The sequence below is a fragment of the Neofelis nebulosa genome, chromosome 12 (assembly GCF_028018385.1).
Source record: "Neofelis nebulosa isolate mNeoNeb1 chromosome 12, mNeoNeb1.pri, whole genome shotgun sequence".
Lineage (NCBI taxonomy): Eukaryota > Metazoa > Chordata > Mammalia > Carnivora > Felidae > Neofelis > Neofelis nebulosa.
In genome coordinates this window covers 86,895,366-86,918,362 of record NC_080793.1, presented here as the reverse complement: position 1 = coordinate 86,918,362, position 22,997 = coordinate 86,895,366, and the positions used below count along the sequence as shown (strand labels likewise).

Genomic DNA, 22,997 nt, shown 5'->3' with positions numbered 1-22,997 from the left:
ATGGAATGCAGACCACGAAAACTAAATCTAACTTGTACAAACCTATAAAATGACCTCACTGAAGGGAGTGGTGGGGGAAGTTGACCTAAGTAATTTTGAAAAACAGTACTGTAAATGGATACTGTTGGGGGGGGGGGGAAGAAAGTTGTCAATAAACTGTGGTGGAGTTGGGAAGTTCATTTCCCATGGGCATACGGTGTGGCATTCTGAAACTACATGTGCTACGCAGATCACTGGTGGCAAGTTTCTCCCTGTCAAGAGAAAAAAGTGACAAGGCAAGAGGGGAAGACCAGAATGAACCTTGTGGCGCTTGATTAGAGTTGGAGACGTTAGTGCGAACTTACTTACCAGATAGACAAAGAAATGCAGGCTCCTGCGTCCACAGACGCTGGTATACGGACCTGGGTATCACCAGCCCCGTCTGGTGCAAAGCCCTAGAAGCAGTGACGTCAAGTGCGCCTCGCGCTCAGATCCTGCCATTCTCAATAAAAGGAACCAGGGTTCCTCGGAGAAGTGACTGGTTTCAGGGCCAGTGCAGGGAAGTTGCAGGATGAACTTGGCACAAGTGCCAGGAGGTAAGGGCGTGGGAAACCAACCGGATGGGTCACGTCGCAAAGACCGAAGCAGCCTCTGAGATTTCCCGCTGGCCACAGCTGGCGCAGTTTGAGCAACGAAGCAACTATAGGATTGGGTTCGAACCCAAGGAGTAAAATGCGTGCGAGGCCATCTTGATGTAAAATACGTGATTAAATAAGTAAATGAAGAAGGGACACACTTCTCCCTGCAGAAGAATTAAAAATATCATTGGTAGACATAATGCCAGTCAGTACCACTGTGACCTGATGAGAAGGGCACTTAGCTCTGTGATACTCTTCAGAAAGATCCACACCAGTCCGATCACCAGCAAATCTCAGGCAAACCCCAAAGGAGAGTATTGTGCACAGTGACCAGTACTCTTGAGTAGCATCTCGGTCGTGAGAAAGAAGAGCGAGACACTGTCACAGGTTGGCGGAAACTAAGGAGACCTGATGACTAACTACCGTGGATCCTGGTCCGGAAGGACGGGCAGAATCCGAAGTTAATAGTATTGTGCTGATCCTCTCTCAGTTTTGACAAAGTGCTGTGGTAAGATGCTAACGTCGGAGGAGTGGACTAGAACATTCGGTTTCTCTTTCCAAACTCTTGTGTAAAACAAAAACTATTTCAAAATGAACGGTGGAAACAAATGTACAGAGAAAATATATAAATGTCTGCATTTTTAGACCAACAGCAGCACAGAATAACTAAGGGATACAAGCGTCGTCGTGATGAAGCAGCCAAGTGCTGAAATGAGCCCACAGTTAACCAATGAATGACCTAAGGAAACAGAGTAATTCAGGGGCCCTCCATTTTTCAGAATTATAATAGGAAAGACTGAAGTCAGCTGCACTTTCCAGAGAGTTCTTTGCAACCTTACTGGTCCCTTGAGATGTTTCAAGAAAAAGGGACTCAATTAGGGTTGGAAAAATCTTTCCTACTTTAGCCTGTGTTTGGTGATTGATGGCTTAAATTAGCAAATGAAAAGAATCTGAAAAGCCTTTCTTTAAAAAGCCTAATTATTTTCATTTAATTCACTATTTCTCAAATACATGCCATCTTTGAACCCTTTTTTTTTTTTTTTTTTTAACGTTTATTTATTTTTCAGAGACAGGGAAAGTGAGCAGGGGAGGGGCAGAGAGCGAGAGGGAGACACAGAATCTGAAGCAGGCTCCGGTCTCCGAGCTGTCAGCACAGAGCCCAACATGGGGCTCAAACCCACAGTGAGATCGTGACCTGAACTGAAGTCGGACGCTTAGCCAAATGAGCCACCCAAGCGCCCCTGAACGCTTCTTTTTTCTTATACCCGTTAATAATCTTGCAAAATTAGTTGTTCTTGAGTAGAAAATTCTTGTTTTAGGAATATCTGGTATTGTCTAGGAATTTCTAACATCTACTCTAGAGCGTCAATGTCAGAACTTTAGAAATAAATGTACAACTTTGGAAGGTAGAGAAATAGGCAAGTGACATTTGCCCTTGACGTATTCTCTGAGCTTTCAGGAGCCTCGGGTAATCAAGGGGTTATCTGTTGCATGCCCTGTGTATAGTGAGCTCTCTGGACCTGGAATTGACCTGTTAGATTTCTTCTAAATGAAATATTGAATATCCCAACATAACCTTACTTTGGAGATCACTGAGAAAATTACTGGTTGCTTCTAAAAGAATAGCAAATTAAGCATTTGAAGTTAGTCTTTGTTTTAGCTACAGTGGTATACATAGGGAACTTGTAGGTAACTTTGATTTTCTTTCATTAAATTTGAATATATGGTTGAGTGCAATCTATTTTTTGTTCTGGACTTTTTAGGATGGAAACCAAGAAATCCACATGATGATATTGTCAGTTTATTTTTTTTAATGTTTATTTAAAATCTGTTTAATGTTAGTGCATGAGCTTAGAGGGGCAGAGAGAGAGGGAGACACAGAATCCAAAGCAGGCTCCAGGCTCCGAGCTGTCAGCACAGAGCCCGACGCAGGGTTCGAACTCATGAACGTGAGATCATGACCTGAGCCGAAGTCAGACGCTTGACTGACTGAGCCACCTAGGCATCCCTGTCAGTTTCTCATCACACAGTCTTCCTAAGTTATAAGAAACACAAACACTGACACTTGTGTCATATTAAATGTCATGGTCTGTTTTTACCCAGAATTATTGCTAATGTGTTGCCTCCACGTACATCACACGCTAGGTGTACATGTTCTTAATTTTTGTGTTGGTACCTTGTCATTTCCACTTTTAAAATCTTAGAAACTGTGACTGCGTAGTCCCTGGACTTGTTGACCCATGGTCTGTCCAGGTGATTTGTCCTGCATCCATGAAATCCAAGGACTAAATGTGGCTTGATTGATGACCCTTACTGGGTGAGAGCAATCCAGTGATCCCTTTTGGGTTTTGTTTTGTCTTCCAGAACTGCTACAATGGAAGTTAAAGGGAAAAAAAAAATCACAGGAAAAGATGTGAAGACCTCACAAGAAAAAAACATATTTCATAAAAACAGTGGTAAGATAGTCCTCCCAAACCATGTGGCCGTGTCGCTTGTAACCGGAGGGAGGGGGTGGTGGGATGAGGGGGCCTAGAGCAGATGTGGGTCTGTATTCCCGGGTTAGGATTAGGGGGAAGTACGAGTTCTTGTGTCTGAGTTTGCAAGTTCCCCGTGAAACTAAGACATTTAAGACATTGCCAGGAAAATTGGGGGTGCTCTCTTCACGAAGACCCCGGATCTCAGCTGTGGATGCTGCTGCCTCATTGTCATTAATTTACCGCAACATTTTATGTTCGTGTTTGAGAAACTGCCTGAGTAATGCCTGCTACTCGTAACCCTGCTGACCTCCGGCTTCCAGATCTCTGGATGTGAAGTCGCTATTACGCCATCAGGTGTCAGTGTTGCAGAAGGGAAAAGTCAGGGACTCTGTCCGTGCCTAACTGATTCATCTTGTTTGTGAGGTACTTAGTTTGCAAGCTTAGTTAGCCAAAGATTTTTATTAAATACCTGTATCATGGGCTTTGAAAAACTTTTTTCAGAGTTAGAAATTTGGAAAAATTAATGTCTTTAATTCAATGTGATATTTAATAAAATAATAACGTCCTTAAGTAAAAAAAAAAAATAATAACCTTTAAATTTGATACATCATTTAATACATACTTTCTCCTTTTTTTGAAGTTTATTTATTTCTTTGGGGAGAGGCAGAGAGAGAGGGGTGAGGGGGGTGAAGAGAGAGAATCCCAAGCAGGCTCTATGCCCAGTGCAGAGCCCAACATAGGGCTCTATCTCACCACTGTGAAATCATGATCTGAGCCAAAATCAAGAGTTGGACCCTTCACCAACTGAGGACTGAGCCACCCAGTACCCGTAACATATATACTTTCTAAATTTTAAGTGTTCATTTTATTAGACCCCCTATTATGTTATTGAACCGCTGAAAATAATGTATGAGGACTTGAATGACAAGGTGTCATTAAAGTAGAATACAGGAGATAGAAATAAAATGTCATATTATCAAATTATATGCTTAAAGCAGAAATACGTGTGACTTACAACAGTGGTTTATCTGTAGAATTTGTAGATAATTTTTATTATGCATTTCCCTACTTTGCCAATTTTCTTTAGTGAACATGTATTCTAATTTTATAAATCAGAAAAAGCTTTAAAATTGTGTTTTGATTTTTTAAAAAATTCTATTCTCCATATTTAAGAGTAAGACAAAGTGTGTTTCTCTAAAGAGCGTGTTGTTTTATGTAACAAACACAGCCCAGTGGGTAAAAGAGATCCACTGAACTCAGGCTCCAGATCCCTGAACTCTCATAATTATTATTGTCCCTAGATTCTGGTTCGTCAAAGACCTTTCCAAGAAAAGTTGTCAAGGAAGGTGGACCTAAAATCACACCTAAGAACTTCGAGAAATGTGCCACAAAACCCGGGAAAAAAGGTGTAAAGCAGTTCAAAAATAAGCAGCAAGGGGATAAAATACCAAAGAACAAATTCCAGCAGGCAAATAAATTCAACAGGAAGAGAAAATTCCAGGCGGATGGTAAAAGTGATGGTAAGCACTGGTTCCTTGAGCATCGTCTTTGTGGACAGTGTGGACACCATTGTGCCATTGGTAGAGACCTTCCATTCTTGTTCCTTGATAGGCAGCATTTGGGGTGGGGAGTAGATGGGGTTAGATAAACACCAGAAAGCACCTTCCCAGGGCACAGTTGTCTTCCGGTGCTTGGAGTGCCTAATCTCCTAGGCCCTTGCTCAGTTATCCTTGCCATGGAGTTCAGCTGAGCTGTGACAGCTTTCTGCAGTAGAACCTCAGTGAAACGTCCCTTTCTGTAGGCCAGATTTTACTGACTGATTGAATGGTTCAACCAAGAAACGTGAGTTTTCTATGCACCTTGCCAGGAGATGGGGACGAAAAAGTGTAACAACCAGTAAGGGTATAGGCCCCGAATAAGCAACATAGAAGCTTCAAGAACCAGTGTGTTTCAGCTCAGTATCTCCCTTGGCTAAGGATGCCTTGGTCAACAGGAGGCATGTAGAGCCTGCCCTCTGGGAGCTTGGGCCCGTCTAACAGAGTCCGCCCACCTGGTGGCTTGGATCTGGTGCACGGTTCTGGAGACGGGGCACGGCCATCGTAGTGGACACATGGCAGGTTGAGACTCAGGACCAGCCGCTGACTGCTGAAAGCGTTGGCAGGGCTCCTGTGCCCCTTGAAACAGATCGTTCTCTTCGTCGTTACGTTCGAGGGATGGTTCCTCACCCAGAGCTCTGCTGGCTGTTGTTCAGGGCGAACCCCACCCCCACCCCCCGCCACTTGTGTGTGGTTTGGTCCTGGCCTCAGACAAGCCGTTCCCGGATGTCATGAGCTGACAGACGTGCACCCTTCTCTGCAGTGTCACGAGGATCTCCAGTGTCCTCATTCTCTTCAACATGGCAGCTCCTAATACGGCTCCTTTGCTGCCAGCTGAGACCACTGCGGGGAGCCTTCTGAGTCTGGTGTCCCAGCCCGGGTCCTGGCTCTGCTCTGTGGAGCACTGCTCACCGGGGGACGGGAGGTGGGGACAGATGTAGAGGACCGCCCACGAGGGGGACAGGGAGGTGGGGACGGAAGAAGGAAGGGAAATCCCATTGTTTCTCATTCGGCCGGCAGGATCCCTTTATGCTCCAGCACGCCTGTTTTCTCTCCATCCCTGCCTCTTCATCCTTCTCTCCACCCTGCCCGCCACCCCCCCCCCCCCCCCCCCCCGCCACAGCTGCTGTTTCTCGTAGCCTCTCTAGCAGGTACTAAGTCTGTTTCCCTGCTAGAGTTCTCGCCACCGCATTTTGAACACGTGCCTGCTCACATGAAGACCTGTGGCCCTGGTGCCTTCTGCTGTGGGAGATCGGCTCCTGACTCTGATTGGGTTTTCTCATTTTTATATCGGCAACTGAGGGAGGTTGGGTACCAGAGATCCTGGAAGTTGTGAACGTGTGTTGCAACCTAGTGTGGCAGGTGTCAAGGGCGCCCAGAGCTTTGTGGAATTACACGAGCTCCAGAGCAGCCCTTGCTTTCTTCCATACAGTGCACCACGAACAGTGCACCTAGTATGAATGGGAAATGCGCCCGCTCTTTCCTGTCATCTCTGATTACCAGGCAGGGAACAAATAAGTAAACAGTAAAGGAAATAATTAAATACATTGTCGTAAATTGTACGGGCTGTTAAAAATTACTACAAATTACGTTCTTGAGAAATAATTTCGTTTCATGGAAGAATGCTTACAGTATAATAATGTTGAAATGAAGCAGTAAGATCCGGAATTTTTAAAGATGAATATAAAACAGGCATAGGGAAATGGCAAGAAGAAAATAGAAGTTGCCGGTCAATGTGTAGGTTTTGAGGTGATAGGGTGTTGTTGCATTTTCTCGGTGTTTTATAAATGAGTGCATTTTCCAATCCGAGAAGGGGAGAGGTTTAGAAGTCAGTAATTCTCCAAAGGGTTCTTTGTAGGACACTCGCGTAAATAATACCCATTTTATTAAATTGTTCTTTGTTAGGCCTTATGGGGTTTTTTGATTCAGTTGATAAGTTCCTTAGATTTTGAAGGAAACAAAATACTCATTGGAAGATACAAGATTTACAGAGCATTACTCTGGAGAAGACTTAGAAATTTTGATTATGCATAGGTCTGAGTAAGAGGGAGCAGGGCAGGGAGTTTGAGAGCAGTCTCTTGGGTTCCCACTGGTTCTACCACTTAGGATGTGCCTGACCTTGGACAAGGAATGGAACTATTTAGTGCCTTTGTTCCCCTGATGGGAAAAAGGGCATATTGATAGTGTTCTCCTCACAGCATTGTTGTAAAAGTTCAAAGGTACATAACAACCCTCAGAGTACCGAGAATGTTAATAATTTTTCCCCCCTTAGTTTGGACTGAATTTGGTTTACATTAAGAATTGATTATACCTGAAGTCCAATGATTGTGGTGTTTTAAAGTAGAATTTTTATTTTATAATTGAAAAAGAAGCTTAACCCTTTTCAGTTCCTTTTATAGTCCTTTAGGTTTTGTTTTTTTCTTAATAGGTGTCTTGTTAAGAATCGGTACAAAGCTGGTGACCGAATGGTTGATTGGTTTCAACTAAATTTACAATGTATAAACTGGTCCGAAAGTGAAGGAAAGTATAAGTTTACGGAGAACGATGTTTTTCCCCTTTTAGTTTTTACAAGGAGTGTTGATCCCGATAAGTGATTGCCCCGTGGACCTGACTGGTAGTGGTTTGTGGCACTTGGAACTAATGTAATTGAAAATAATTTCTTTACTGACCAGAATCAGCGGCCAAGAAACCGAAGTGGGATGACTTCAAAAAGAAGAAGAAGGAACTGAAACAGAGCAGACAACTCAGTGATAAAACCAACTATGACATCGTTGTTCGTGCGAAGCAGATTTGGGAGACCTTACGACGGTAGTGCCACCTGACGGTCTCTTCGTTAGTCCCTATGAGAGGGTGGAGGGGTGTGGGCACCCCTCGTTCATAGCGAGATGTCCTAAGGTAAACTGCGTGCCGCTTGGGATATTCGCGGAGAACCCAGTGCTCCAGGAGAGACCTCGGTATCAGATGTCTGCCCAACGGCACACACGTGTGGGATCCATAGGATGGTGTCACATATGTTTATGAAAACGTATGAGAATTAGAATGGGTTGGAAATTTCTTCCTGGAAGAGTTCTGAGAAAATGAAGGACAATTTCCTACCAGCTAGGTTTTGAGATACTTAAGTCTTTGGTCTCTTGGACTTGTTTTATTGTTTTCTTGACATTTGAGGTTTGGGCCGTGAAGATGTAAGCTGATGCATAAAATTATACCTTGTGACATGAGTTCTTGTCTTTGAGAAAATCACCTTTTCCGGTTGCTTTGGAATAGTAATTTTCACCTCAGAGGTCCGCTGCCTCCGGAGAGAAAAATCCCTCTAACTGGGCGAATGTACCCTGGTGTGGTTTTTAGTTTCTTGTGTTGGAAATAACGTCTTTACTTCAGCTGTGATTCCTCCTCCTTTATTCTCGTTTGTAGAAAAGACTGTGACAAAGAAAAGAGAGTCAAGTTGATGGGTGATTTGCAGAAGCTGATTCAAGGGAAGATCAAAACAGTAAGTAGGGCAGGCTGGTAATGGCATTTGTAACAACTGAAACCAGCCCGCTCTCAGTAAAGGCTGGGTGACCGTTCACGATAGGCGCGATATGGTTTTAAATGTATTTGGCCCCAAATTTCAAATACCTTTTATGATACTGAGTAAATAAAACCTTTCGTAGTGAGGGACCTTACTCCTGGGGAGTTAGTAAAATATCAATGATCTTTTAAAAATTCGTTTTCAAAAATTCTACTTAAAGTAAATCAACGAGCCTGGCATGGGTCTCGAACTCACAAACCATGAGTTCATGACCTGAGCTGAAACCAAGAGTCGGACACTTAACTGAGCCATCCAGGCACCCTGAAAAGTTGTTGTATTTCATATACCACCTCCGCCCCCCTCAAAACTACTGGATAAATCAGATCCTCACTGCAGGACTCGTGTCAATAAGCATAAATAATCAGTTATGCAAAATGATTCTTTACTGTGCCATGTTATTTGCTTATTTTAATGTTTACCTTCTAGAGAGAGAGAAAGAGAGACAGTGTGAGCAGGGGAGGGGCAGAGAGAGAGGGAGACACTGAATCTGAAGCAGGCTCTAGGCTCTGAGCTATCAGCGCAGAGCCCGTTGCGGGGCTCGAACCCAGGAATCGCAAGATCATGATCTGAGCTGAAGTCAGATGCTTAACCAACTGAGCCACCTGGGCGCCCCACCAGTCTACTTTAATAGTGCTTTTTATTTGTTGCTCATTCTGGCTTTAAAATTTTTTAGTTCCAACAAGTCAAAAAATGACTTGCTACTCGTGTAGCAAGGCTTTTAGATCAGTCTTCTATCTATACCTTATGTTGCCAAGGCCAGACATTCTTAGATCACTTACTTAAACAGAAAAATCACAGAATAATAAAATTTTTGAATTGGAAAATTTCCTTTAGGCAAAGTAACTTCCAGAGCCGTGAGAAATAATAGTATGTATAACCATTAAAGAGGTTTGGTTTGATTTGCTTTGTTTTTAATTATAATGATAGGAATTTTGCAAGATGGTTAAATCTGTCCCAGTGTTGGACGGTAAGCGGCAGAACCAAGGAATGTCGTTTTGTACAATTAAAACGAGCATTTCTGCTCCCGAGTAACCTAGGTTTGATTTTGTCCATGAAGACCCTCCCTCGTTCCGGGGAAGGAAAGTAGCAAAACAGAAGTGCTGGATAGAACTCTTCGGAGAGATCCGTCTAACAGCCCGAACTGTCTTCCCTGCAGATGGCATTTGCTCATGACTCCACTCGTGTGATCCAGTGTTACATTCAGTATGGTAACGAAGAACAGCGAAAACAGGCTTTTGAGGAGCTGCGAGGTAGGTCTCTTCTGTTGGAGATTAATCGTGATGCTTTACAGTAAGTCACTTTCTCTGGAGATACCTGGGACTGCCCTGCAAAATCATCCTTGTTGAGGGGAAGCAATGTGTTCTCTGCAGGACCTCTTTTTGTTTCTATGGGTTCTTTGCGTGGGGCGAGTAAGAGAGTTGTTTGTTCCCAGGATTGTGTGTTTACACTGTTCTCTGATACTGGAGGGCCGACGTGAGCTCGTCAGCTCATGATAATGTATTTTGTTTTTCAGATGATTTTGTCCAATTGAGTAAAGCTAAGTATTCCAGAAATATTGTTAAGAAATTTCTCATGTACGGGTGAGTTTTGTTTATAACCTATATTGTCGTTAGTCTTTTAAAGGCGTGGACAACACTTGGGCACTTGGTCTGGGATCATAATCACCAGCCCGGGGCAGATGCTTGTCGTGTTGCTGGGGAGCATGGTGTGAAAAACAATTATCCAAGTAATGTGAATGATGATACTGCCTTCTCCACTCTTATTTTGACGTCCTGGAAGAAGAGAAATTGAATGATTAGCTTAGAATTCATTACCCGCATTTAGAAGGTGCAGGGCTGGGAGGGGAAGGGGAGGAGGCCCGGCGGGGTCAGTAGGTCAGGGAACGTCCAGATGGAAACACTTCCTAAAGTAGCTGGAATTGCAGCTTGCCCTGACTTCTCTGTTTGAGCACCATGTGCCCAGATGTGCTAACCATAGAAAAGTTCAGTTGACAGAATTTTCAAAAAACGTGTTTCTGCCTATAATTATCAGCTGCTTGATCATGTTAGAATGTAACGTAAATACTTATAATGACGTCCTTTTTTTTTTTTTAAGTTTGTTTATTTTGAGAGAGACAGAGACAGCACAAGTGGGGAGGGGCAGAGAGAGGGAGAGAGAGAATCCCAAGCAGGCTCCATAGCATCGGCATGGAGCCCTGTGTGGGGCTTGAACCCATGAAGCTTCGAGATCATGACCTGAGCTAAAATTAAGAGTCAGACGCGTAACTGACTGAGCCACCCAGGCGCCCTGAAGTCCTGTTTCAATTAGACAGTCCTGTTTCCTGGCCTCTTGGTCTTTCACCTTCCCTTTCTGTCCGTCTCCCCTACTTTTTCATGCCGAACAGTTTAATACGGGCTCCTGGCGCTAGGAACACAGTGCTGGCCACAGTTCTCTGTGCATTTAAGTCATTCACCTCTCACCTCGACCATGTTCTGTCTGTGACGTGACCGAAGAAGCTGAGTCACAGAATTCAAGTAACTTGCTCAGGATCTTTCAGCTGCTTGGCAAAGTCAGGTCTCAGCGACCAGGAGCAAGTTGGCTCCTGAGCAGGCTGGGAGCTGGGGGAAATGGGGGGGTGGGTGAGGCAGCTCCTGAGCAAGCTTGGAGCTGGTGGGAGGGGGAAGGACAAGGCCAATAAGGGATAATGGCGGGGGGAGGGGGGAGGACGAGTCGGGTGGCTCTCCTGCCCCAGGTAGGCCACCCCGCGTTCTAATGGGCCGGTTTCAGGAGAAGTTGGGTTTTGTGGCCACCCCACTTCCTCCTCCTGTCGCTGATGTTCTCCCGCCATCCCCGGCTTTAGGAGTAAGCCGCAGATTGCAGAGATCATGAGAAGTTTCAAAGGGCACGTGAGGAAGATGCTGCGGCACGCGGAGGCATCCTCCATCGTGGAGTACGCGTACAATGACAGGGCCATCTTGGAGCAGAGGAACATGCTGACGGAGGAGCTCTATGGGAACACGTTTCAGCTCTACAAGGTGACCTTCCAGAACATTCTCACTGGCGCTTTTACTTTTTCCGTGTGCCGTTCCTGACCTTCCAGTGCCCTGGTCTCAGAATGTTCTATTTTTGCTTTGTCTGGTCCATTAAGAGATTCTCCTACCCTTCATTCTCTTGGATTATTTTGTCTCTGGTGTGATGAGCAAATGATCAGACTTCCATTTCCCTTTCTTCCGGGGCACGATGTCTGAATCCCCTTTAAATTAGACTGCACTGTTCCTCTTTCCCGAGTTCCCTGCATAATGCTTCAGGACATCCGTTTCTGCTGGACTGAGGTAGAGGTCTCTTTCATAGCTAGCAGAGTTTTGTAACCACCCCCTAACCAGCTCGGGCTCACGTGTATCGGGCTCCCTGTAGCTGCCTTCTGTGTTTCTTCCTGTGTGTGGACTGTCCTTCTCTAGGTGGAATCCAGGGAGGAAAGGGAATAGAGAGAACCAGCCTTGGGCACGGTACAGGGTTGAATCCATTAGAGGCCAATAAGGGGACTAGGACGATGAAAGGGTCTATTTCAGACCTTGGGACCTAAATGCGCCCATTTCTCTCCAGAGATTGCTTCCCCCAGTCAGGTCCAGCTCCTAGCTCGTTTCTTTTGTAACTGTCACTCTGGGAATATCCGTGGTGGCAAGAATTTGTGAGCTGACTACCTGATCTTACGATGAAGTACGTGCTAGGTAAGGTGCCTGTTGACTGGCTGAGTTGGACGGTTGTTTAAATACGTTGATGGGTGTATAGAGTGGGAACCAGAAAATCAGGTTACTCTGTGAGGGTATCTACAGCGGGGCGTTCGTTATGTGAATATGGGAAATTGGAAATTTATATTGAGCTTATTTAAAATAACTATAATTGATTTGTCTTTGCTGTGATGTTGAAGAAACTCGATTAAATTTAAAGGAGTTTCGGGGCGCCTGGGTGGCGCAGTCGGTTAAGCGTCCGACTTCAGCCAGGTCACGATCTCGCAGTCCGTGAGTTCGAGCCCCGCGTCAGGCTCTGGGCTGATGGCTCGGAGCCTGGAGCCTGTTTCCGATTCTGTGTCTCCCTCTCTCTCTGCCCCTCCCCCGTTCATGCTCTGTCTCTCTCTGTCCCAAAAATAAATAAATTAAAAAAAAAAAAAAAAAAGTTGAAATTTAAAGGAGTTTGATTTTTTTTTTTTTTTTTTTTTTTCTCATTGCAGTCTACGGATCACCCAACTCTGGACAAAGTATTAGAGGTACAGCCCGAAAAGCTAGAGCTTATCATGGATGAAATGAAGCAGATTCTAACTCCAATGGCCCAAAAGTAAGAAAGCTGTTTTTGTCTTTTCTTAACAGATGGCATTCGAAGGAAGAAATTGTTCTATAACCCTCGCAGAGGAAAGGTAGATAGTTACCCAAATAGATTCAATTATTTGAATTGGATCATAAAACTTAGATGCTCAGGCATATGGCCTCCCTGGAGTTTGTACCATAGTGGAGTGGTTAAGGGGTATCCTTTGCGACCCAAACTGCCTGGTTGTGAATCCTGGTGCCCCCCTCAATTATTAGCTGTGACGTTGAATAACTTAACCTCTGTGTGCCTCAGTTTCCACATCTACAAGATTTGGGATAATAGTAGTACATGTTCCGAGGAGGATTATGAAGATTAAATGGGTTAATATTTCCAAAACACTCAGAAGCAGTGCTTTGCCCATAAAGGCCGCACGTGTTTGCCAGCTGCGTAGATACTTCTTATCAGCTCCAGGTCTTTGGTGCCTTGACCATGAGCCTCCACCGTACGTCTGAATTCAGCACGTGTCGCGCTAAGAAGCTTAGATCGATGCGGTGTTGTTGAGGTCACTGATACTGTTCCCTCTATTCATGTTTTAATTGTGCTAGGATTATTTTATGGAACTAAGCGTTGTGAAGGGCGCTTGACAGAAAGAAAATAGCTATTAAAAAATAGATGCACATAGGGATTCCTAATCACAAGTCCATTGTTGGGTAAGAAAATGTAGATGTCCTTGTTGAAGATGGGAGAAAGTTATTTGGAATGATGATTTCCTCTAGAGATACTAGACATTTGTGCTCTGGTTTTGGTTCTAGTGGACGACACTAAAAGATTTTTATCATCTAAAAGTTTGTTGTTGTTGTCGTTTTTAATTCTTAGTGTATTACTGAAAAGATGCACTCTGTCTTGTGACAGACAACATTTTCTAAAACCATTTTACTTGCTTTGATTATTTTAGGACGACTGAGGTTATCTGTGTCCCTATTATTGTAGTGCCAGATCTGACATATTCTCTTCTCCTTGTGTGTCTTTCAGGGAAGCTGTGATTAAGCACTCATTGGTGCATAAAGTATTCTTGGACTTCTTTACCTACGCACCTGCCAAGCTAAGATCAGTAAGTTCTTGCCTTTAGTTTTTTACCAAACATAGAGGAAGAGCCACATTAAAATGTAAAACACTGCTTTAATGGACATTGTCTTTTGGAAATTTTAAAGAGTTGTTTCCTTATTTAGAGAAGATAAGGCACTAAACTCCCTTTGAACGAGTCTACCAATTCCCTTTAGATATTTGCCAGAAGACTGTGGAATTGACTATAGTTTTATGAATTTTGTTGGGTTTTTATATTTTAATTATAAGCCAGATACTTACTTTAATTATAAGCCAGTCCTCCAGCTAACCACACTGAAAATTAACGGATAGATACTTGGCATTCAAGTAGTTTGAAATTCACCCGTGCTGATACAAAATTCACGTCGATGTGAAAAGGTTAGGGGAGGACATTCATGTAAAACTAAATGGACCATGAGAGACTGGACCTCATATGATAGAAGGTAAGGAACAGAGAGGGAAGGTAATTTGTACTGCCCTTCAGGTCAGCGATGGGAATACAAATGAGAATTCATCATTTACTCCCCTGAACTTTGCTTGCCTCATCAAACCGTGACCACATTGCCTACTCGTCCTCATTTTATTAGTAAGGGGTAACTAAAATAATAACCCTGACTGCTTTTTAACAAATACGCCAGATTAAACATTCATAGGAATTTTGACCCTCTCACAAGTTGGTATAGAGAAGAGAATTTTCCAAGAGTAAGCTGCTCACCTCAGCTTGTGGTTCAACGACTGTAGCAGGTGCTGCTTCGCTTTTGGGGATTTCTCTCTTTTCTGCAGGGCACAGTATCTCACAGTCCTGGATATTTTAAGGCGGGACAGTACTTTGAGATATGAGAATATGAGCACTGGAATATAGTCAGTGGTGGAAAATCTTTGTCATTATTATTTATTTTTTAGTGTTGAATGTATTAATCACAGAACATCATTAGGAACTTGGTGTGAATGTACAGTAATGGGACAAATCTTCCCTGGCCCTGGGGGCATTAACTCTCCAACTGGATAGCTTTGAATAGATTCATAAGTTTAGATATGTAAGCTGAGCGCTGTATTTCTGGGACCCATCCTGGGATAAGATTACAGAATCGTTACGGATGAAATCACGTATTTCTTATTGAAGAAAATAGTCTCTTTCCTGGTCGGAGACTTTGTATATGTTTTATTTATTTAATATAAATTTTTAAGTCGGGAACAGACTAATGTGGGGCCTAGCAGAACTGTCGGAACTCATTTACCTCTATGTGCTAGGCTTCCCAGATACAATTAAGAAATTAGGTACATTGACCATGCAGAAAGATTAAAAATACACTAAATTACCTTGTAAATCATTAATAATTGGGATTTTATTAAAGGGGTCATTGATAAATGAGGACCTAGTCTAACAGACTCATTATTCTTAGGGAATTATCAGTTGAGTGTCTTTACGGTGAATTACGAAAATGATTTCTAGAAGTAATCCAGTGACAGACTGAAAAAGAGAAACTTTTTCAGCCCAAATTAGTGTTTTGTTTTCTGCTCATTACACACACGACCGTTTTAGGGAAGAATATTGTATCTTTTTTATCTGGCTTTACTATTAAAAACTCCCTCCTTCTACAGCCACTTCGTAGCTTTATTTCTCTTGAAAAATCTTTTAGAATATACAACACACCTACGTACTTTTCTGAATAGATATTGGTAAAACTCCTCGGGTATTTTAATAGAAATCGCGTACCACCCGTATTCACTGCCCTCGATGGCGAAAAAGAGGTGTAGGAAAAGGTTGTGTTTTCTGCACGCGTCTCTATACAATTAAAAATGAAATTGTTCTCCACCTCTACTCTCTGTGATTCTCTGTGTATAACTGGTTCTCTGTAGAAGATTTTAAAAGGGCAGGAGGAAAGGACAAAATAAAGCCGGGGTGGTGTTTGTTCCCCAGGAAATGATCGAAGCCATCCGCGAGGCGGTAATATACCTGGCACACACACACGATGGCGCCAGAGTGGCCATGCACTGCCTGTGGCACGGCACGCCCAAGGTGAGTGTGTCGCTCGTGGCTTGAACCGCCTTCCCCTCCACTTTCCCGCTCCTTTGGTCTTTGCCCTCATGTGTATCAACATTATCTCTGCAAAGTTGAGCCTCAGGGCCTCCCAGGAATTGGATTTTCTTAGGGCCTAGTGTTTCTCTGTTGGAGTTTTCATTAAAGTACAAAAAGCTTGAGTTGTCTTTATTTGGGAAGGGACCTGTCAAGCAAGTAGAAACAATGTATATATCAGGCTTACCCGTGTAGAAGTTTTGGTACCTGTCAGGTTCTTTGATTCCTCATTCAGTGATCTTAGTGGGGGAGGGAGAGGCGGGAGGAGGTGATGAACACGCGAGATGATGCTCTCGTGGGTGTTCGGTACTTTGAGGGATGAGGTAAAGATCCGTGTTAGTTGCAGGAGTTTAACACGAAATGATCCACATTTCCTTGATCAGTATAATTTTGTCTTGTAAAAGTGTTGTGCTTTGCCCACTTTTTAAATGAATACCACTTGAGTTTCTGGTGAACCAATAAGTATTGAATACCGTCTGTATGCTGCACCCTTACGCATTTCCAGTCAGTTCACACGCTGAAAGAGATCTCTCCGTTCTCCCTGTAAAAGAAGGTATTTCCACTGGGTTTGCCTCACAGCTAATAACTTTAGGGTTCCGTACTTGGGTCACGATGGATTGTCACGTACAGGTTTAATAGGATTGGAATAGCTCTGGAAGGACTTAAAGTATATTGCTGTTTTTTTGGTTCTGGCCACGTACCTGTTTTCACTCATGAGAAAAGTGTGCCAGACTGGTGGAAATTTAGCATTCTAGACATTTTTGGCCATGTAGTTTTTAATCCATAACTACAAGTTGTAAGACAAATTAACTTTTCTCTTTTAAGGACAGGAAAGTGATTGTGAAAACAATGAAGACTTACGTTGAAAAGGTGGCTAATGTAAGTATAAGAAAAGTACAATTTGTGTTATTTTTGTTTGCTTTTTGTCTTTTTGTTATTTTTAATGAAATGAAATCACGTCTATTGTAGAAAATTTGAAAACGTCAGAAAATTGCCAACAAGAAAATTATTCGTTATTTTAGTACAATCTCTTTCTGTGCATCTGCCTTTTTATGGCATTAAGTTTATACTAAATGAGATTTCTCCTTTTTGCATTTAATTTCATACTGTGGCAACTTTCCATTTTTATTAGATATTTTTGAAGACCTGATATTTAACTTCTTTAATGAATCTGTCCATTTATGTTATTAAACGCGGAAATTACTGTCTAGAATAAATTTGTAAAGTCAGCAGAGAAAATTCCAGTTGTTAAGTTTTGTAGTTCTTTGGAACCCTTTGGAGATGCTATAAAAGCTCTCCTCATGAAATCATAGAGGGTATGAAAAGTTTTTTCCAGAGAGATTAATCGCCTTGAACGATAGTATTTCCATGTATTTAAATACTTACTAGTTTTCCATAGTATTTCTAGAATATACATAGTAGCAAACATATGTTAAAGCTTCTGATTTACTGGGGAACTAAAATTGGCCACAACAACTGTATCCTATGAAAAATGCAAAGAGAACTCCTAGCAGCTGGTGGCCACTTTGGACACCGGTAAATTGGCACTCTGTGCCTATGGACGATCGCAGCTGGAGACCGGGGAGGGAGTATAAGGCCATGTAAGGCAGCTAACTTTTCTGTAACGAAATGAAAGAAAAGATTCTCTAGTGAGTTGTTTCCAACATAGGAGATTTTACTATTTGTTTTTCATCGTGAAGTAAATCTTCTAACATTTTAATTTGAATATTTTAAATTAGAAATGAGTAAAAACCGAATGTTAGTAGAAAATTCTGAAAGGTATTAATAGTAAAAGACATTCCTTCCTTCCTTTCTTTCTTTCTCTTTTCTTTTCTTTTCTTTTCTTTTCTTTTCTTTTCTTTTCTTTTCTTTTCTTTTCTTTTTGAGAGAGAGAGTGAGGGGAGGGAGGGACAGAGAGAGAATCCTAAGCAGGCTGTGTCCTGTCAGTGTAGAACCCGATGCAGGGTTCGAACCCACAGACCATGAGTTCATGACCTGAGCTGAAATCTAGAGTCTAATGCTTACCCGACTGAGCCACCCAGGTAGCCCCAAAAGTAAAACACATTCTTAAATAATAAAATTAGATTTGTTTTAATTTTACAGTTGCATAAACAGCTTTGGGGTTTTTGTTTTTGTTTTGTTTTGGAGAACCTGATCCCAGCAAGGCATTATGATGGTAACAAGAAATGGACAGCGCAGTGCCTTTTTTATCTCACGGAGTTTCTTCTAAAGAGAGGAGATAAACTAGTAACTACCCATGGATTTAATTTATGGTTATTTAGACATGTTTAATTTTCCACGTATGGGGGGATTCTTGACATACTCTATTTAATTTCAGTCCTTTTACATGTATGAAGATTTACCATCTTGTGGCCTGGCCTGTGGTCTGTCACAGGATCTTGAGGAGAGTTTGTTTTGTGGAATTGGTGAGTGTGGTATTCCATAAATGTCAGATCAGGGTGGTTGATAGCGTTGTTCATATCATCAGTGTTTTTACTGATCTGTTTCTCCTTGGCTGCTTCCATCAGGTGCTGAGAAGAGTGTATTAAAAATCTCCAGCTGTAATTGTAGAGGTGTCTTTTTGTCACTGAAGTTCTGTTCCAGTTTCTTTTGTATTCACCCAGAGATACTGTGTATGTGGGCATGCTTCTGTGTGTGGGACTTAAAAAATCAGAGACTGGTGGTTGTGTGCTGTGTACACATTGTTATGCTTTGTTTGCTTCTCTTAATTCACCTCAGGGTCCTTTTATTTCTTTTTTTTTTTTTTTTTTTTTAATGTTTATTTATTTTTGAGACAGAGAGAGACAGAGCATGAATGGGGGAGGGGCAGAGAGAGAGAGAGAGAGAGACACAGAATTGGAAGCAGGCTCCAGGCTCCGAGCCATCAGCCCAGAGCCTGACGCGGGGCTCGAACTCACGAACCATGAGATCGTGACCTGAGCTGAAGTCGGACGCTCAACCGACTGAGCCACCCAGGCGCCCCACGGTCCTTTTATTTCTACACACACACACACACACACACTTTTTACCTCCCTCGTTCTTTTTAATGACCGGTTAGTGTTTCATTATAGGACTTCATAACTCAGTTAACCAGGCCCTACTGTGGGATACTTGGGTAGTTTCTAGTTTTTTGTTATTTCTAGTAGTGCTAAAGAACATGCCCTTTGTGCCTTTGCGGAAGATAAATGCCTAGAGATAGAATTGCTAGATCTGAAAGTATGTGCATTTAAAGTTTTTATGAATGTTGTCACTTGGCTTTTCAAAGAAGTCGAATGACTGCATGTTCTCATCAGTGACCAGCACGCCTGTTTTTCTCAAACCTTTGTCAAGTTAGTATATTAGCAAGAGTTTTCACTTTTGCCTATATGTGACAGGTGGAAAATGGTATTTCGTTGTTTTAATTATTGTCCTTAATTAATGAGTATTATTTCCTGTGCTTAAAGCCAGCTGTCCCATGTTTTCTGTGAACTATGTTCTTTGCCCATTTTTAGTAGTGTTGGTCTTTATGGTAACGATGTTAGACTTTGTCAGTTTTCTCCAGTTTTTTCTTTTTTAATGTTTAGTTATTTTGAGAAAGAGTGTGTGTGTGAGCAAGGGAGAGGGGTAGAAAGAGAGGGAGAGAGAATCTTAATCAGGCTTCACGCTCAGCATGGAGCCCTATATGGGGCTCGATCTCATGGCTGTGAGATCGTGACCCTGAGCTAAAATTAAGAGTCAGAAGCTTAACCCACGGGGTCACCCAGGCGTCCCTCTCTGGTTAGTTTCTAACTGAAACATTATTACCTGCCATGTTCTTTATATGTGGCTCTGAATGAGTATTTTCAGAAGTCACATACCCTCTCCAAGTAAAAATGATTGATATCATTACCTAGGACACAAAAAGAATATGCCACAAGCTGTGAAAACGCTTTTTTTCATAAAGTAGAAGTTCTTAAACTTTGGAACAGTGTCAGCATCGCGGAAGTAATTCTCTTATTCCAAGAGGTGACCTTTAAGTCACCACGGACATGTTTTGATCTTGTGCTGCTATATTAAAAGCGGTTATTTTTACCTAATTCTCATATTCATTATATAAATATATTTTTTTAGTTTATTTTTTTAGTGTTTCTATTCTAATTAAACAGGATTATTTTAAAGAAATTAGACAATAGGGGCACCGCCGTGGCTCAGTGGGTTGAGCATCGGACTTCGGCTCAGGTCATGATCTCGCAGTTTGTGAGTTCGAGCCCTCTGTCGGGCTCTGTGCTGACAGCTCGGAGCCTGGAGCCTGCTTTGGATTCTGTGTCTCCCTCTCCTCATGCTCTGTCTCTCTGTCTCAAAAATAAATAAATGTTAAAAAAAAAAGAAAGAAATTAGACAATATACAAAAGAAAATGAAACTATTACAGTGTCCTTCCTTCCAGGATTTTCTATGTACACATGTGTATTTTGTATCTTATATGTGATTATGTCTGAGTTTATATACTTTCTTTTTCATGATTGAAATTATATATACGTAGTTCTACATTCTTGGGGTTTTTTCCCACTTCCACTTGAACTTTTTGAGTTTAATTTCAAGTAGTAATTTATTAACAGGATACTTATTTTTGAGAGGTGTTACATCCTGGTTAAAAAACAAGTGAGTCTCGCCTATTTGATACTGAAGAATGTGCTTTTGCTTTTCTTTGTTTCTTGTAATCAACCTAGAATATCATTAACTAGGTCCTGATAAGAGAGGAAGTTCCTTTGAATGGCTTTTATCTGTCTTGTTTCTATCACTTTAGATAGTCGTTGGGTTGATAATCTTTATAAAGTGACTCCAAGTATACTAAAGGGGAGAGGCTATACATGTTTCTAACCTTTCCTGGCTTCCCTTTCTTACAGGGCCAGTACTCCCATTTGGTCTTATTGGCGGCATTTGATTGTATTGATGATACCAAGCTTGTGAAGCAGATAATCATATCAGTGAGTAATTAATTCTGATGGTCTTGGATAGAACTTAAATTTGTGGCTGTGTCAGTTTGACTTCATACCTATAAGTGTAAAGACCTGGAAGTGTGCTTTCTGCCAGTATTTTGTTTGTTTTATTTATTAATTTGTTTGTTTGTTTAGTATTTCATTTGTTTTTATTTGTTTTTCTGATTTTAATAAGATATAGTTGACACATAACATTATGTAAATTTAAGGAATACATTGTGTTGATTTGAGATACTCATTTATTGCAAAATGATTACCACCAAGTTTTTATTTATTTTTTTAGTTGACTCAGTTAAGTCTGTTTTGGACACTTGCTTCTTTCCTGTATAAAACAACAATATTGTAACTTGATATCAATAATATTATTTTAAATTTGCAAAAGACTGGTTAAATTAGGATAACATGGCTGTCAGACCACAGGACATGCTAAATGAAAAATGAGCAACGCAGTGCCCGGGTTTGCTCAGAAATTCATTGCCATAGTAATTGTGCAGTTAGTCAGGAACCCACAGGCAGCGGATGCCCATGACCTTTCTCTCCTTCCTTTGGAGGAATGACCTGTGCACAATTACCAACTTATCAGTGCCCCTTCCCGGATGGAGCTGATAAAACTCCCTCAATCGCGATCGATACTCCTCAGAGCTTCCGTGAAAGCTTTGTCGGAGTCCTATTAAAAATTCTCAGAAAATTCCTTTTCGTTTCAGCAGTTCCTTGTAGCCTGGTCCAGCAACCACAAACTGGTAATAAAGAAATGCAGTTCATTTAACCCTAAGTTTGCCTTCAGAAAAACTAAGTCGTCCTTTTGGCATTCTGCGATGCCTGCCTCTTTTTCTGACTTCTGACTATGTGATCCTTTCTTCCCTTCCCTTCCTTTCTTTCTAGTGCATAAACGGTGTGGGGTACATGACAGAGGTCACGGGGGTAGGGATAAGCAGTATAGACTTGGATCACACGAACCTTTGTTTCATAAATACAGGTGGGGCCCTTCGGCCAGTCTTAGTGACAAAAGCAGCTTCTCCCTTGTGGACGTTCAGAAAGAGACTTTACCTGTTGGCATGCGGTGGTGCTGTGGCCTCTCTGTGCAGCCGGTCTGGACCGGTAGAGCTGGTGTAGTAGAAAAAAGGGACCAGCTGGTCCAGGGGTAGATGCCAGCTGTCCGTCCCAGTGTGTGTGAATTTCTCATGCCCTCGCTGTCATGTTGCGACTTTCCCCTTGACTGTTTTAAGATTGCGATGACTTTCTTTGGGGTAGGATTGTGGGAAGAAACAAGTTGGCAAGACTTTCATGTCACAAACTGAGTATTTTGGCATGTTCCTTGTGACTTTATTACCCTTTTGACTCCAATCAATAATGATTGTTTTTCATTCCAGTGACAGAGATGTGAGGCCATAAATTGGCAAAATGAATAAAGTTGTTTCACGAAAATGGAAACAGGCTGGGCTATTGAAAGTCCGCTTTTGTTTTAATATTTTCACAACAACTGCAATTTGCATAAGTGTTCCAAATGGATTTCAAGAGAGGCCAGACTCCCTTCAGGATTTGCCTCCGTTGTCTGCTAGATTAATTTTTGCCCAAGCATTCATTCCACTTAGAAGTTGCTTGTGAAACAGTGTTGATTCCTTGTGCTTACCGGTTTGATTCCCACAACTACTTAAGCTACATTCCTGATGACTTGCTCATACTTGGGGCAGCTTTCCCTGAGCGTGGCCTCATGTGCTGAACTCTTGCTTCTAACTGACGAAACTGTGTATCCTTACGCTCTGTTATAGCTGGCGACGGAACTCGGGAATGCCGATACCACCACGAAACCTGGTGTGGCGTTCAGTGCTTTTCACAAATACCCAAGAAAGCGTAGCGTGGCCACTAAGCATTCTTCTGTTCAGGGGTAACCAGACTTCCTGAAACGTCAGGTTGAAACCACAGCCCGGTCATCTGAGCCTTCCTCTTTCTCCACCTGATTTACTTTCCAAAATAAACACGCTTCAAAAATTGATCCGTTTTTACCCTGGAATCGTGGGTGTGGTGCGGCTGCTTTGACAGCACGTTCCTCTGAAAAGGACGTAGGCAAACCGGCCAGTTGATGTTTGAAAGTGAAGAAGTATTGATGCATACTTTAAAATACATTATCTTCTAAATGTACACAAAGGTACAAAGGATGACGCAGCAGACACCCAGACTCCCAGCATCTGACCAGAAGTAAAGCCTGACAGGCACACTGAAGTTCGAGCCTTTTGTGGACCTGTCCTGTGTATCCCACCCTCCCCCATACCCACTGGGATGAATTCTCTGTTGTTGGGGAGCCTTGCCCTTTCACTGTATGTA

At 42.2% G+C, this 22,997-nt stretch overlaps 1 protein-coding gene across 2 annotated transcripts in view; it reads left to right on the top strand.

Annotated features, from left to right (window-relative positions):
- Positions 1–22,997, top strand: part of PUM3 (pumilio RNA binding family member 3) — a 44,241-nt gene that overhangs the window by 2,980 nt on the left and 18,264 nt on the right. For both annotated transcript variants that reach the window (XM_058695799.1, XM_058695798.1), the window contains 12 exons: positions 2,982–3,073; positions 4,396–4,614; positions 7,362–7,497; positions 8,101–8,176; positions 9,414–9,507; positions 9,771–9,837; positions 11,097–11,271; positions 12,465–12,568; positions 13,571–13,649; positions 15,564–15,662; positions 16,545–16,598; positions 20,583–20,663. In XM_058695799.1, the coding sequence (XP_058551782.1) occupies positions 2,992–3,073; positions 4,396–4,614; positions 7,362–7,497; positions 8,101–8,176; positions 9,414–9,507; positions 9,771–9,837; positions 11,097–11,271; positions 12,465–12,568; positions 13,571–13,649; positions 15,564–15,662; positions 16,545–16,598; positions 20,583–20,663 (1,266 nt within the window). In that variant the 5' untranslated portion in view covers positions 2,982–2,991. Of the gene's footprint in view, positions 1–2,981; positions 3,074–4,395; positions 4,615–7,361; positions 7,498–8,100; positions 8,177–9,413; positions 9,508–9,770; positions 9,838–11,096; positions 11,272–12,464; positions 12,569–13,570; positions 13,650–15,563; positions 15,663–16,544; positions 16,599–20,582; positions 20,664–22,997 lie in introns of those variants that run through there.